At 40.7% G+C, this 14869-nt stretch overlaps 1 protein-coding gene across 2 annotated transcripts in view; it reads right to left on the reverse strand.

The window, feature by feature from the left end:
- The window catches only part of LOC116385695 (phospholipid-transporting ATPase ABCA1), a 124099-nt gene that overhangs the window by 90580 nt on the left and 18650 nt on the right, over positions 1-14869 (reverse strand). For both annotated transcript variants that reach the window (XM_031851374.1, XM_031851373.1), the window contains exons 10-14: positions 10537-10676; positions 9616-9732; positions 6112-6309; positions 3384-3589; positions 2414-2590 (exon numbers count right to left, since the gene is read on the reverse strand). In XM_031851374.1, coding sequence (XP_031707234.1) covers positions 2414-2590; positions 3384-3589; positions 6112-6309; positions 9616-9732; positions 10537-10676 — 838 coding nt within the window. The remainder of the gene's footprint in view (positions 1-2413; positions 2591-3383; positions 3590-6111; positions 6310-9615; positions 9733-10536; positions 10677-14869) is intronic.

Genomic DNA, 14869 nt, shown 5'->3' on the forward strand with positions numbered 1-14869 from the left:
AGTATCAGTGAAGTAGAAATATTGTTTTTGTGAGAGTGAAAGGAACCGAGCAAAGATAAAAAGACGGTGATGATGAGGCCTTCTCACAGAAACTAATGGTGTAGTTGGCAACAGTTTCCTGAGATTCTATTGAAATATTTTCCGTGATTTAAATTGTAAAACTGTCAAACCTAAATAATAAAAAACGAGAAATTAATTTACTTAATTAAGTTACGTCCAATTACTGTATGTTTGTTAAAACTAGTATTTTGCATTTAATAATGCTACTGCAAGAACATATTAGCCCTATAGGGTATATTGTGTATATATATATATATACATATGTATATTATTCATCTCATATTTCCCAACTGAAGAAGATTCTTATATTCCATTCTGAACGTAACTAAATGCTGAAACAGAAAAAAAGTTTCAGCAGACAGCGAGCATGCTTGTCTGAATGCACAATGTTCTTTCCTTCCTTCTGGCTGACGACACTACACAATTCGAGATCAAAATAATTACCACCAAGGTTCTTCCCCATCCTCTCTCTGTGTTGTAGCACATCTTTCCTTTGTGTGATTTCACCATCAATTATTTATGAATGAAATAGCAGTTTTCAAGTGTTAATAATTTATAGAAATGCCCAAATGGCAGGCAAAAGAGTAAATGGCGGAGGGAATTGGGATATTGCAGCGCTTTATGGCTCCAATTCATCTTATGTAATTATTAATCCTTTGTGTTAGGAAGATGAAACTGAGGCTGTGGGACCTGCGCGTTAGCAAATAAGCTGTATCATGTCTAATTTCAGATCATTATCACAACAATAAGCTGCAAATGACGACGATCAGCATATTCAGCATGCCACCTCTGAAAGTGCTGTGCGTTACTAGAATATTAAGCAACTTGGTGTTTTGGTTGTTATTGTACTTGAATTAACAGGTACGGTAAGAAAATGTCTTGTTCTGATTGCAGTGTGTTTTACTCTTTAATGTATAGAGGGGGTGATTTTCACACTGTAGTTAATTCAAAAGGCCAAAATTTCTCTCAGATGAACATTTCCACTGGGTGCAATATTTAGTCCAACATCCCTCCAATTAGTACTTCTAAAACTATCCCATTGCCTGGCACACCAAACCAAGCGCACCCACCGCAGTTAAAACAAATGTGAAATGTGTGTCTTAAATTAGCTTTACTACGGCAGCTACAAAATAAAGTGCAAAGCTGCATGTAATCTTAAAGCAACAACGTAAATGTAAATCAGAAGGAAAGCACTTAATAATGAACCAATAGAAAACCCAGATAATGAAAGCCATATCAATTAAAACCATTACATAGAATTTGGTTTTCATTCTTGTGGTACAGAATAGGACATGATTATTTAAAACATGTAGACATTAGCTGCCAAAATGCACCTTCAATATGAAGTCAGAATTTTGTGCTTCTTGTCGATTCAAAAGCTCTCTCTCAGTTTCTTTATTGTAAATTCTGTGCTATCCAAAGCATATCATATTTTAAAATTAGATCCCTAATTTCTGGAACTGCGTTTTCCCACAGGGAGTGACTATTTTGTGTCTCGTGAAAGAGGCATATTGTGTTGTTGGACTTAAATCTCCCTGGTAATTATCTTCGCTCTTGATGGCATCATTGGGCTTTTCCTTTATTAATGGAGATCATAATGTTATGTGGATGGGAGTAATTTCCCAGACTCTGAGGAAATCTTTTGCTGTGGAAGATTAAGAGTGATACCACATCATCCCGGTCCCTAGGTGAATCATCTAACATGATGGAAGCCAGTGCTATCGATGGATGCATACAAAACACAGTTGGAGTCCCTCTACCAATCTTTGCACATGAAGGAGTTATGAAACGTGGGGTGAAGCACGCTCACTTTGTTGAGAAAGAAATGCCTCGGAAATACAAGAAAGGAAGGGAGTCATGGTGGTTGGTTAAATAATTTAGCGTCCATCAAGTATTCACGAATTTCCTGTGGTTTTACTAAAATCAATAGTTTCCGCACACTCATTCGCCTCTCGCCGCCTTAATTTATTTATTTTCCCTTGTTGAGCCTCGATTTATTATTAATTAATGATCCCCAAGGATGTTCCGTTCTTATTACAGACTTTTAACTGTGACATCATAAGAGAAGCTGCTTACCTTTGTCCCTTCATAGGTAATCAGCAGTAGCATAAGATACTCACAGAAGAGCAACACAAAGATTAAAGAAAGGTTAAGTTAGACAAATAAGTGGAAGCATCTTGAACTTTCCACAGGGAAATGTGGAAGGCCTGAGTGACTGGTACCACCATAACTCAACTACATGTTGGCAGTGAGTGGCAACTCCCCAGAGTGAGCAGATTTGTATTGCTGTATCACCGCCTTCCTCTTTCAGTAATCACAAGGCTGAAAGATGAAAAAAGAAGCTTGTACTCACCCGTCATCCACGTAGCAGGGGTATGGCATTTGCTGTACAAAAACTCCGAGTGTTTGGGTCTTTGCCGTCTGTGCTCGTATAATACCATGGTCCATCATATCCTGCAGGTAGGCGAAGCCTCCCCATATATAGCGCAGGTCGTTAAAGGAGTTGTCTCGAGCCCCGGGAGACCATGACCTTATTAAAAGCAGACACACTATGATCTGTCTTAGCAAAGGGCAAGTGAACTACAACCAGAATGGTCAGAAACACTGTCAAAGTTTCATGACTGTTTATAGAGGTCATATTTTTGGACAATAAACTTTGAAAGACAAAAAAAAGATCAGATCTTTTGGCATGCAGAAAGGACAATAAAACACAACACGTTCTTCATCTCTAGGCTTAAAAGGAATACTTTGACCTTTAGGAAAATACACTTTTCAGCTCTCTTACCACTTTCATACCTGTACGAATTTAAAGCAAGCAGGTGATTAGATTAGTTTAGCGTAGCATAAATACTGAAAACTGGAAGCAGGGGGTAACAGCTTGTGTTGGTATGTCGAAAGGTTAGGTTAGTAGTGCCGTTTGTTCTTTAGCTAGAGCAAAGAGACGATCTTAACTTAATCCCCATCTTAACAGGGGGAAACAGCTAGCCTTGTCCAATGGCAAAAATACATAAATAAATACAATCTACCGAACAGCACCTGTAAAGCTAACTAATTAACATGTTTGTTTCTCCCTCCTTTCAGTCTTTATGCCAGGCTAAGTTAACCAGGATGGCTCTGGACTCATATTTAGCATAAAGATGTGAGCGTTGCATCAATCTAACGCTCAGCAAAAGCAAGTAACCACATTTCCCTGAATGTCAAATTATTCCTTCAATTCAATAATCAATATAATGTGATGCGTAAAATATGGTTACAGTTTTTCAGTAGGTATGACAGCAATCCCTTATTTGTATTGAACAGCGAGGCTGAGCAGTGTCACGCACCCTTCTTTCACTTTGTTGGTACGCTCTGCCATCTCAATGTCCATGCGGATTTTGTATTTGACATATGGAGGGGGGTGGCTGGAGTTCGGCTGGAGGTTTTCAAAGACGATGGCAGCCCACAACGTATCATTGTTCAGAAGCTCCAGTGCTCTGCTCACCAGATGGCTTTCGGTAGGGGCCGCCTCAAACTTATCCAGTTCCAAACACTGTCAACGAATACAGAGGTATCACAAAAAAAGAAACGGCTTCTTTAATATAATCATTGCTGTTTTATATACATCTTTAGTATCCACAAAATAGGGAATAAAACAGAGGCAGGTATGAACTTACGGACAAGATGGCAGATGGATATTTTTTGAAAAGTATCACTCAGCTATTGACTAAATCGTGCTGAGTGCAGTTCCAAATTATCTGGAGCTGCCAGGGGGTGGGGAAATGTTTTGGGCTTCAGCAGAGACAAGCAAATGAGATCCAGCCTCGCTAGCAGTCCCCGCTCTGTAGCCTTGTCCCCCTGTTTCATGAAACGATAATGAGCCAGCCATCCCGGGAGGCAGTCACACCTGACAGCTGTCCACACATCCCTGTGCTGCAATAGTTTTATCATTTCTCCCCCAGGATTCTCCAGTCTGTATTCTATATCAAGCTATGGTGGTAAACAAAATATCACGGCAACAGCATTTGCTCAGGACATAACGAGTGAGGATATCACAGCTGTGGAACGCTTAGGTGAGCCCAAAGTTTGAACCAAAGTGCTGAGTGAAATATATGCTATACATAAACCAAGTGATAGGAGCTACAATGTTAACCGCCACGTCTGATGACTGAAGTAAATCACAATAGATCAGAACCAACTATCTAACGAATACATATCCCCGTCTACTGCAGAAATAGCATTTCTTTCTCTCTATTTAATCTTTAAATAACAGCACTATTCGCTGGGACGACAAGCTTTACCAACCATGATGTTTCTAAAAGAGATAAGATTGCTAGTGCATTGTGGGTGTTCTTTGGTCTTTGACCACTGGACCAGCAGCTAAGGCTAATCTGTCTGATATCAACAATCCGACCTGGCTCTGGACTGAGAAACTGGCCCCACTAACAGCTCGCCAATCCCATCTTGGCCACATCCGGGGCCACAAATTGAGTTGTTGTGGTTGCATCGTGCTTGTTGTGGATAAAAAAAGAAATAGAAAATCTACTTTATTTACTCAAGTTGGAGAGACTACAGGAGTTATAGTAGCTCATACAGTAGATTCATCCTATAAACTACTTAAAAGTGCCCTAAATGTTGATGCAATACATTACTAAGCTGCTGCAATGCAACATTCTCAACCATGTCATCTGAAGCTACTAATGAAGTGTTATTCCCACTTTACTACTATTACTGCTGCCATGAACACATTCATAATGACCCATTATGCCGTTTACATGACTATTGCTACTCTTATTCTTTTTTATTATTATTATCTAATAATATTATTTCCACTATTAATATATTAAATTGTGGGGCAGTTCATCAATGGAGCAGGGCAGTGGCAATTTGAAAATTCAAATTAGGAACATTTACTTATATACCATTCACTTTATAAAGATCCAGAATTATTCATTCATTAAAAGTTAGATAATATACTGTGTCACGTTGGGCCTAATTTGCATTACTATATTAATTGATTTGCCTTATGGCTATTGCACCTGACCGTTGCATTGTCAGTACTGAAAGTATATACTATTCAGCCCTAGACTGAAAGGCACTCTCTATTTCCCTAAAGATGTATTCACCCAGACAAGAGGACACCACAGTAAAGGTTGTCTAATAGCCGTCCATATCCTGATATCCATTTTGAGCAATGCAATTTCCATCAGGGCGGAAAATAGATTGCATTATGTTGGAATTCCATTGGCCGTGTATGGCTAACCCCAAGGGCCCAACCTGCCATCTCACCTGCCTGTAGATTGATATAATGTGTGTGTATGTGAGTGTGGCAGGGGCTTTGTACATGTTTTATCACACGTAGAGAAATAAGGATTTTGCTTCAAACTGTGCCAGAGATCAATACATCACTGTCAAACTGTGTGTTCCTACTTAGAGACACCACTTTGTTTGATACAGATTCACTATAGTCATTTTTATGATTATCGTAGAAGCAATGTAGTGACAGATCTTCTTGTGCGTTTGACAGTTCGCTATCTCAAGGACATTAAACTTTAATGAATAAAAGAACTTTTTAGCGTGTTCTTAAAAAAAAAAAAAAAACACAAGAACTGATAGAGTGCGCAAGATAAAAAGCCTACATATCACCTGGAAAAGTCCTGATTTTTGGTTTTAACAGCAGCAGAGCACAGACACAGCAGCACAAGAGCTAAGAAACCAAAAAACATTGTGCTAAACATGGACACATTTTGTCTTAGATGTTAAGCAACCTCCTTTTTCTGCAGCACCCTGCTGTTCTGCCAGAGTGGTATCACAGTCGTGAACAGAAAGACACAGGAGTAAAAGAAAGAGCAGCAATTATGTCAGGGATACAGCACTTTTACAAGTCTTTACGTCTGCAGGTAAAAGTATGTGTGGCAATTGCAAATTGTTTACATGCCACAATCGGGGAAATTACCATTTAATGTGTAAGATGCTGCTGCACTAGCTCGGCATGGCTTACGTTAGCTCACCTAGATCACGTTCTTAGCATACCACCAAGCATTTCATAAAAGCACAGACAAAAGAATTACATACACCAAGGAAGTCAGAGAGAAGCTTCCAGATTTTGGAAGTGGTGTTGTAAGCATTCCGCCAGTCGTAAGGCGGCATGCCGGGTGGACGATCCTCTGGAGGCCCGTTGTACAGGAAGTTGGCCAGCAGCTCGCCTGTCCATCCCGTGCTGTTGAGACGCTGGTTGAGGGCAGCAGCAAACACTGGATTTGCCAGGAAAGCCTGATTGCAAAGGCAAGGAGATGGGTTTAATTAGCTACTCTGGTTACTAGTGAGAGGTTACGAATGAACATGACATGAATGCAATGGAATTTGAAAACCAAAGCATATTAGGCCACGGCTAATTATTTTAGGGGAGAAAGCATGGGAGGTCAGAGTTGTGCTTTGGTGGCAGTGACATTCATTCTTCTGTAGCATTAATTCGGAGCATCAAGATAGATGGCACGGTTGTACTTCAGGCTCCGGAGTACACGTCAACTATTCTCATGGCCAAGAAGTGCTCATTCAAACAGTACAAACCCCCCCCACACACACATACACACACACACACACAGCATATGCACATTAACAGTATATTCAGGGCCGGACTGTGAAAATGAACACAAATGAAGACTGTGCACACAAACATAGGAACGGACAAACTAAATTCAAGAGCACAAAACAGAGATATATATACTCCTCACAATCCCCCGCAGCAACATAATAAGAAACATATCTGTGAAGCCTCTCAGTCATCTCGGGTCATGGATCAAACTGTATTTGCTCAATCATGCAGTGAATTAATAAAAGTGATATGCTGACCTGGGAGCAAATATAACCTTGTACTTACCTACACACTGTATACATAAATAGACATGTATAGGCATTTTTTGTTTTGCAAGAAATAAATGGTTCTAAGCTCTTTGAAACAGCAGCTCTGGCATAATTCGATATTTTTACTCCCACATGTTTGTTTTATTGCGTTGCCCTCTATTTAGTAGCCACAAACATTCATTCCCATCACTCCCACCCAGTATGTTCATAGTTTAAGGCTGCTATGAGATTAATGCCCAATTAGTTATACGACACTGTTCCTGTAATGACAGTGTTACTACATAAACTAAAATTAAACATAACAGTGGTAATTTACCTGTCATGTACACAGGGGAACACTGAAAAGGAACCTCACCCCACTGAGATAACGGGTTATTAAAATTACACAACCGTTTATTATTTCAGGGGAATAAAGAAATCACTTCTCCTTCCTTGAAAACCAAATATTCCAGTCGTTGATTATGTATGGCTCACACCACCATGTGGACTTTGGAAGAGGAAAGGGCGCAGGATATCAGCAGAGACTTGGGCCTCTAAAGTCAGAAATTTCTTGTTGAGATTCAGATATATTCCGGCCAGTGCGCTCAGTGGCCTTTCAGTGTCAACACTCCTGATGGTAATCTGCTTAACCTTAAAACAAAGTGTCAAATTAAGTAATCTCTATGCTGCATGTGACCTTTTCAAAAAAGAAAATCAACACATCCGTCTTAGCGGGTGCTACATTTAGGACACGACCCATCAAAAAATATTCTGTGAGTCATTCTGAAACAGCAACTGACTGTGACTGTTAGACAGGCTAAGGATTTGAACTCTTCATCCGCCTCAAACTGCATTTGGCATAGATTTCGGTGGGACTCGGGTCAATGAGTTGGAGATGTGCCATTTAACCTTGTTGGTCATGTGTCAATTGTTTGTCGTGGGAGGATCTCCTAGTGAGGAAGTGACATGTATTTGCTTGCCTTTAGAAATGGACATATCCTTGTAGCAATTGTTAAAATGTTAACATAGCTGACAGGTTACGGGATTGAGCAAATGTAAGTTTATCCGATTTCTGTATATTTATCTAATTATCTATTGATAACAGCCTGACTGTTAACGCCTTGCTTTCTTTACACCGTGTCAGAGCTGTATTCAGTCACTGCTAACGCAAACAGAACGTCCTACTGCTGCTGCTGCCTCACAATGAAAGTATTAAAGCAGGGTATTTTGTCACTGCTGTTAGCCTAACCGCATCACCCAAAAATGCAATCACCTTTAAATATTAGTGTGGGTAGTGGAACAAGGTGGACCAGCCACAGTGAGCTGTCAGATAAAAAGTTGTGTTATTAAAACTTCTCAGAAAAGTAATTTACCGTCCCCTGCTGTTGTTTGGAAAACTACCTCCGTCAATAGCAGCATGAAATCACATTGCAGTTGTTCATGGCATGATGGAAAAAGGCAGATTATTGACATCCGTCAGAGTGGCAAGAGGTTAAAACAAAGTCGGTCTGTTTGGCTGCACTGCAATTCTGGGACCTGCGGTATTAAACTGTGCTTGCTGTTACCATAGTAACCACGGGCGCCACCAAAGCAACCGGGAATGAAATCTTAAGGAGTTCAGCTTCTAACCCGTAAACACGACGCAAAGCCGTAGGTAGTTACGTCGACCATGCTTTCAAACATTTACACTTGTCCTACACCCTAGATCGTCTATCTCAAATGTAGTTATGGTGGTGATGGTAATTGGTCCATCAACGTAAACCGTGTCTGCAACCTTGAAGAACCTCTGAAGATGACAGACCTCCAAAGCCACCAGCTTTGTAACTGCGAGATGTGGAGAGAGGGAGAGAGAGAGAGAGGGAGACAAACAGAGACAGCGAGAGAGAGAGAGAGAGAGAGAGAGAGAGAGAGAGAGAGAGAGAGCGCCGGGCTGGGAGAAAATGAAGACAAAAGAGGATTGCCGGCCCATTTGTGTAAAGGTTAGGGCTAGGGTAATGAATACCCTGGCTATATGGAGCTCCCAATGTCTGCTTCCCTCCAGCTGCCTATAAGCTCATTTGGAGTGACACTGGAGTAATGTCAGTGTCAAAGCAATACGGGGAGAGGCAAAGAGAGAGAGAGAGAAGGAGAGAGGGAGGGAGGGAGTGAGAGAAGTGGTGGCGAAGAGTCCGTGTCCTCTACTTCTATAGATAATCCTTTCTGCCAGGATGAAAATTATCCTGCACTTATCCATAATTACTTTCCTCCTTCGGTTTCCATATCTAACAGAAGGTGCAACAAATTGATATCCACAACAGTTATACTCTCACCTGCAGTATATATATATAAGGCTCATCATTTCATTTTGTTGTGCTTTTTACCGAAAAATGTTTTTTAAAAGAGGCTGATGTTTGCCCCTGTTTACATGTTTTATGCTAAGCTAATGCTCTCCTAGCTGCAGCTTCATTGTGGTATCAATGTTACTCTGGGGAAAATAGCTTATTTCCCAAAATGTCCCACTAATCCTTTAAGTTTGTACTGGACAGGTTAAATGTCAAACAGCATCATGCAAAAGCTGTCGTTTGAGACTATCCAGCTGGAGCAAAAAGTACTGCAAGTGAAATTTGACTGATACATGTTTATAATTAAATGAAATAAGTGTAATTTGCTTTCTTTACTTCTTTTTCCAAAACAATGGAACAAAAAAAAATAATGTTGGGGACAATGAATCCGGTCATTTTGAATGCAGAGTCTTACCCGTAATGCGTTGACTTGACGGCCGTTTTGAAAAAAATCCCAGACACGAGGCCCAAGTTCATCCCACGAATCAGCGATCTCTTTAAGCATAGCCAGGGCATTGAATGTGCTATTTGCCTAAAAAGAAAAAAAAAAAAAGAAAATCAATATTCAATAATTTCATAATCAATTTTAACAACAATAGTTATCTCACCTTTCTCTGACTGAGAGCATACCCACTGAGCCTCTTCTATTCGCCGTGAGCCAATCCCAACATGAAAGTACTCCACATCTCAGCTAATCCCCAGAGGAACTCATCACATTGTAACACCGCCACCGCCACCCCCCCCCCCTCCCCCTCCTCCCCCTCCATGGTGATGAATGTAAATGGGGCTATTTACCCCTGAACATTGACTTGTAAACAATCTCGACGATGTCTGGTGTGAAAAGGGCCCCCTGCGCCAGCACCGGACCGCTCGCTGTGAAGTCTGCAGATTTTGCTCGTACTCATTATGCATTCTCAATGAAAAATCCTCGCGGCCTCTCTGTTGTTTGTTTTGCTCATGCGGTTATCAAAATGATGGTAATATCTTGGAGAAATGTCACGTCATGAAAATGCATTACATTCACCACGTTCTATGAACAGGCCTCTTGACTAACTGTTGTATTGTTTTTATTTTCCTTCCCCAGGTGGTAACTTCGTGTGACAGCCAGTGTTATTCATTTCAGCACTGGAGGCTTCTTCACACTTGGCACACTTACTAATACGCGCAGTTGGCCTGATCCTATGCATAGAAGATAATCAACTGTAGAAACAAAACAGTAATTGTTTCGCTTTCACTAAACTTGCTGATATCACACACCGATACGAGCGATGCATTCATCTACTTTTCAAGTGCATGAAACGTCCGTGTGCATGTACCCAAGTTACAGCTTTCTTACCTCTTTCACCATGAGACGAACAGCAGGTGTATCAGGTGTGTAGAGGACTTTTCCTTGCAGTAACTGCTTGAAGGTGCTCCAAATGTAGCGCAGACCAGGTGTGCCCTCCAGGGTGTTGACAAGAGTCTGACAAAAAGCATCTACAGAAGAGAAGAATGGAGGGGAGAAGAGTGGGAAAGTTAAGCCGAGACCAAGAAAACATCTCCAAGTTCCTGTGTGCAAACTGTCTGGCCTTTCTTGGGACAGGATGGAGGAGGAGAAAACAAGCTGTTTGATCTGTAAGAAGTCATAGAATGTGCAGCAGCCGAGAAGCAAACATGATAAATATTGCACATGTGCTTGAAATTCATATGTGGCTACCTTCCACACCAGAGTGAGCAAAGATGAACATAGGAAGATGAAATTAAGGATACATCTTGGCCATTTCATATTTATAACTAAACCAGACATCCATTTAAAAAATAATTGAGAGAACTTTACAATTATAAATTATACAAATAGAAGCTTGGTGTGGTGGTATGGCATGGGAAATAATATGTGAATTAAACATTTTCCGAAATCAAAGTTTGCATGTATTTTCCCATGAATAGTGTTGAGAAATAAGACTGTACAAGCAGAAATAAGAAAATCTAAATATATCAACAGACTAAGCAATAAACATCACTTACATCGATGCGTAAACACTGTCTTTAATGCCGAGTCAGCACACTGTAACACACATAGTGGCAGAGAAATGCTAAATAAAGTAAATAAAATGAAATATTCAGTTTATTGCAGTTTATCATTACTGAAGCCGTGTATTTACTATTCATGATAGAGGACTGAAAAACTAACAATGATTTTGAACGCATTGAGTTCGGACACACAACATCGCAACTCTTTCTTCTTCTCAATGTATTACTCATAAGAAAGCCTTCGTGACTGTTAAATGCTTGTTCTGGTTTTACTGCTGCACCCTTATATGTTCTTGTACTTGTATAAATGATCTTTTCCCTCGATATGTTCTGTGTGTTATTGGTTAACTTGTTGTTTTTATGCCTATGTGTTATTATTGCCTTCATAGTACTTTTCATTTTTTGAGAAGAGAGCTATATAAATAAAGATTAATAGCCTCTCCTTAATTAGGGAGGGATAGGAGTTTTTGGAGACACCGGGGCTCTAACAAGTTTGGAAAGGTGCTTTGTGACGGCACTGATACTCACTGCCACTCAACACATACAAACCCCTCCCAAATAAACTAAACAATTACCCAATCAACAACATTTTGTTTAGGTCAAATGCAGGCACCGGGATCTAATTCTATCTGTTAAAACACACCTTTGATGCTCCTTCTATAGATGTGCAAGCATCTTCCTGGAAATGACCTACCGTAGTTTATAAATTGAAAAGCTCTCATGAAATGGATATTGTGTCAGATACTGGTACTGAATTACACATCAGTGACCGCAGAGCAAAGTGGATGCCTTTACAGAATGTTTTGGGATGATTACACACACACACACACACACACACACACACACACACACACACACACACACACACACACACACACACACAGGCAGAGGAAAACACAAGCCAAGAGTTAAGATATGAGTACATAAGGAAAAGCTTCTATGGATAAGAGGGAAAAAGTCAATATGCTCAGCGGCAGTACGATCATTACTAATTTAACTTATCTGCCAATGAGAATACTGCCAGTTTGGGAGAGTGCTGAATAGGTTACATGAGGACCTGCACTGCAAATAATGTTGCCTGGAGTAGCTTGTGCTTGGATTGTCCTTTCCCCTTGTTTCTACTGAAAATATGTTACTCTTGCAGTGCTGTAGTTCATCAGACAACTGATCAGTTCTGTCTGTCGTCTGCCAGTCAATATAACCGTCCGTCTGCTTTTCTGATCTGTCGCTAACTGTCCCTTTTGTTCAGACACCGGTCGTTACATCAGTGCTTTTCCCAGTCTCTTTTCATGTACCCCTGTCAAGACCGCAACCTCAATCCTCCATTTCTTTTCATCTCACCAGGGTGACCATCAGAGAGATTTTTAGCGGCCATTTTCAGTGCAATTAAATGTTAGCCTGTCTGTCTCCTGGCCATCTTTACCTGGTGCTCCTGGGAGGTCTGTGTGCGGGCAGCTAATGGCCACCCCTTAGTCGGAGTCGGGCCAGCTGTTCCCTCTACAGACTGCACAGATGCTGCTTCTTGCAATCATAACACTTTGAGAGAAAATGTGTGCGACACTGCTCAGTAGCTCTCTGTTATTACGGGTCTCTTGTCAGTCCAAATTGCAGGATTTTTTGGCATTTCAGAAAAGAGTGGACTTGTAATTAATTGGACATAATGTTCTACTATGCATGTCAATACCAGTAACACAAAGGGGCATAACGTTCTGATGGAATAAGACTAAAAAAAGGACTGATTAAGGAACTGAGAGACAATGAACATGAGCGGGCAGAGTAGACAAGTCTCTTCTCTGGATGTCTGGACCCGCTATGGGGTGCCAATCTGGGCGGCCACAAAAAGATGAAAGACTGAACAAAGAAACATGTACCTATTTATATTACAAAATCTTTCACAGCTTCTCTGAACTTATTGTTTTGTTGCTTGTGAAATACAGGATACTTTTATGTCTTTTGGCCTCTAAAAATCCTGATAAAAAATATGAAAAGGAAAAATTTACTATTCCACTGATTGACCGTCTGTGTTGCTGATTGAAGCGATGCAGCAACTAAAGCAGTGATGAAGGAGACCACTAGCTAGCAAACATAGATGTGAACGAAGCAGGATTTAAAGTGGTGTTCGAAGAAAACTGCTTTGCAAGACCTCAAGGATACACGCAATGTGACAGAATCGCTGAATGTAGACTCTCGTTGTATGTTTACAAGGAAACTCAAAGGGTACCGTATTAAACAATGCTTCATCAAGCCAAGAAGGATGGGAATCACAGCCACAAGAAAAAGTAGAGAAATCCATAGGCGCCTCTTGTTACAGTATAGTTAAAAGTCTGGGGGTAAGATAAGTGACAGGCAAGGGGGGAATGTGGCAGGGACATTTCCATTTAATTATCGCCTAAAAGTATAATTTCCTGCAATATAGAGTCTTCAATCATGACCAATAAAGCTGCTCTTTCACTATAAAGCTCAGTTTATATTGCACTATATACGTATTATAGTGTTTCCAATAGGATTTTGTGACACTCTGGTGGGTGTAACTCACACCCCTGGAAGAAAATTCTGTGCATTTGAAAGTTAAATTCATCAATCTGGTGCACATTGAGAGCAAAATTAAGAGGCTAGATCTCTGAATAACTTTGTGCTCTTGTAAACTATTTTGTGCTCGAGTTCAATATTTAATCTCAAACACATTGGTTGAATAGATATGAAAGGCGATGACCCTGCAAAAAAGCCACACCCACAAAGCATGGTTAATGAGACGGGGGTCTGTGTTTTAAGACTGGTCGGGGTGGGTTACCGACACTGCAGCGGACCCCTGACGCGCTGACGACAGTCCGCCGTGCGGTAGACAGTCTTGCTATAGGAGAAGGGAGCCCCGTCCCTTCCTGCAGGGAGAGAGGGCACAGCGAGCTTTAAGTTCACGGTACCAGGAAGCTGTGAGTTGTGTTGGGGTCGGGGTCTTTCTAAGCCGACCTGGAGCCGGTCACGGCGCACAGCCACAGAGGGAAATGTGCCCGGCTAGGGCCAGCCATCGTTTTGCCTGGAGTTCATATGAAAAAACAACTTGAGGATGGAAAATAATATTTTTTATTATATGTATGCGCCAATGCTCAGGCGCCTATGGAGACATTTGGTGTGTGTGCAGTCGAGCACGCTGCATATATACGATTCAAACTTGTTGGAACCTTTTGCAGCCAATGTACCAATGACAAGAAATAAAGTAAACTCTATTCCACACAACAACTCCAGAGCTGACTATGGTAAACCACCGCTTTTGCGAGTCACTTCAATCACAAGGAGATATCCCAATGGTCTGCAGCGCACCAATCTATTCATCATTTACTCACATTCTCTGTGTACACAGTATGATAACTAATTGCATAAATATGTTCTGATTATGAGAATGAACAACAATGCAAATGGACCTTCAACAACATGCTCTGGCCAAGACACAAGGAATAAAGAATTCTAGTCAATAGTGGAGCAGGAATATAGATGGCAGTGACAAATCTATAACACTCAAACATTTGTATCTTGGGAAAGATATATCAGTTTTTGATATTGTATGTGCTAAAGGGAGTATCAGATTACAGAGGTTAGCCATTCTCCAGAGCTGTGAGCTGTGTAGTTCTTTTTGACAACAGAGCTTTACTTTTTTTTTTTTT

This window comes from Anarrhichthys ocellatus, unplaced genomic scaffold (genome assembly GCF_004355925.1).
Source record: "Anarrhichthys ocellatus isolate YVR2014 unplaced genomic scaffold, GSC_Weel_1.0 scaffold11, whole genome shotgun sequence".
NCBI lineage: Eukaryota > Metazoa > Chordata > Actinopteri > Perciformes > Anarhichadidae > Anarrhichthys > Anarrhichthys ocellatus.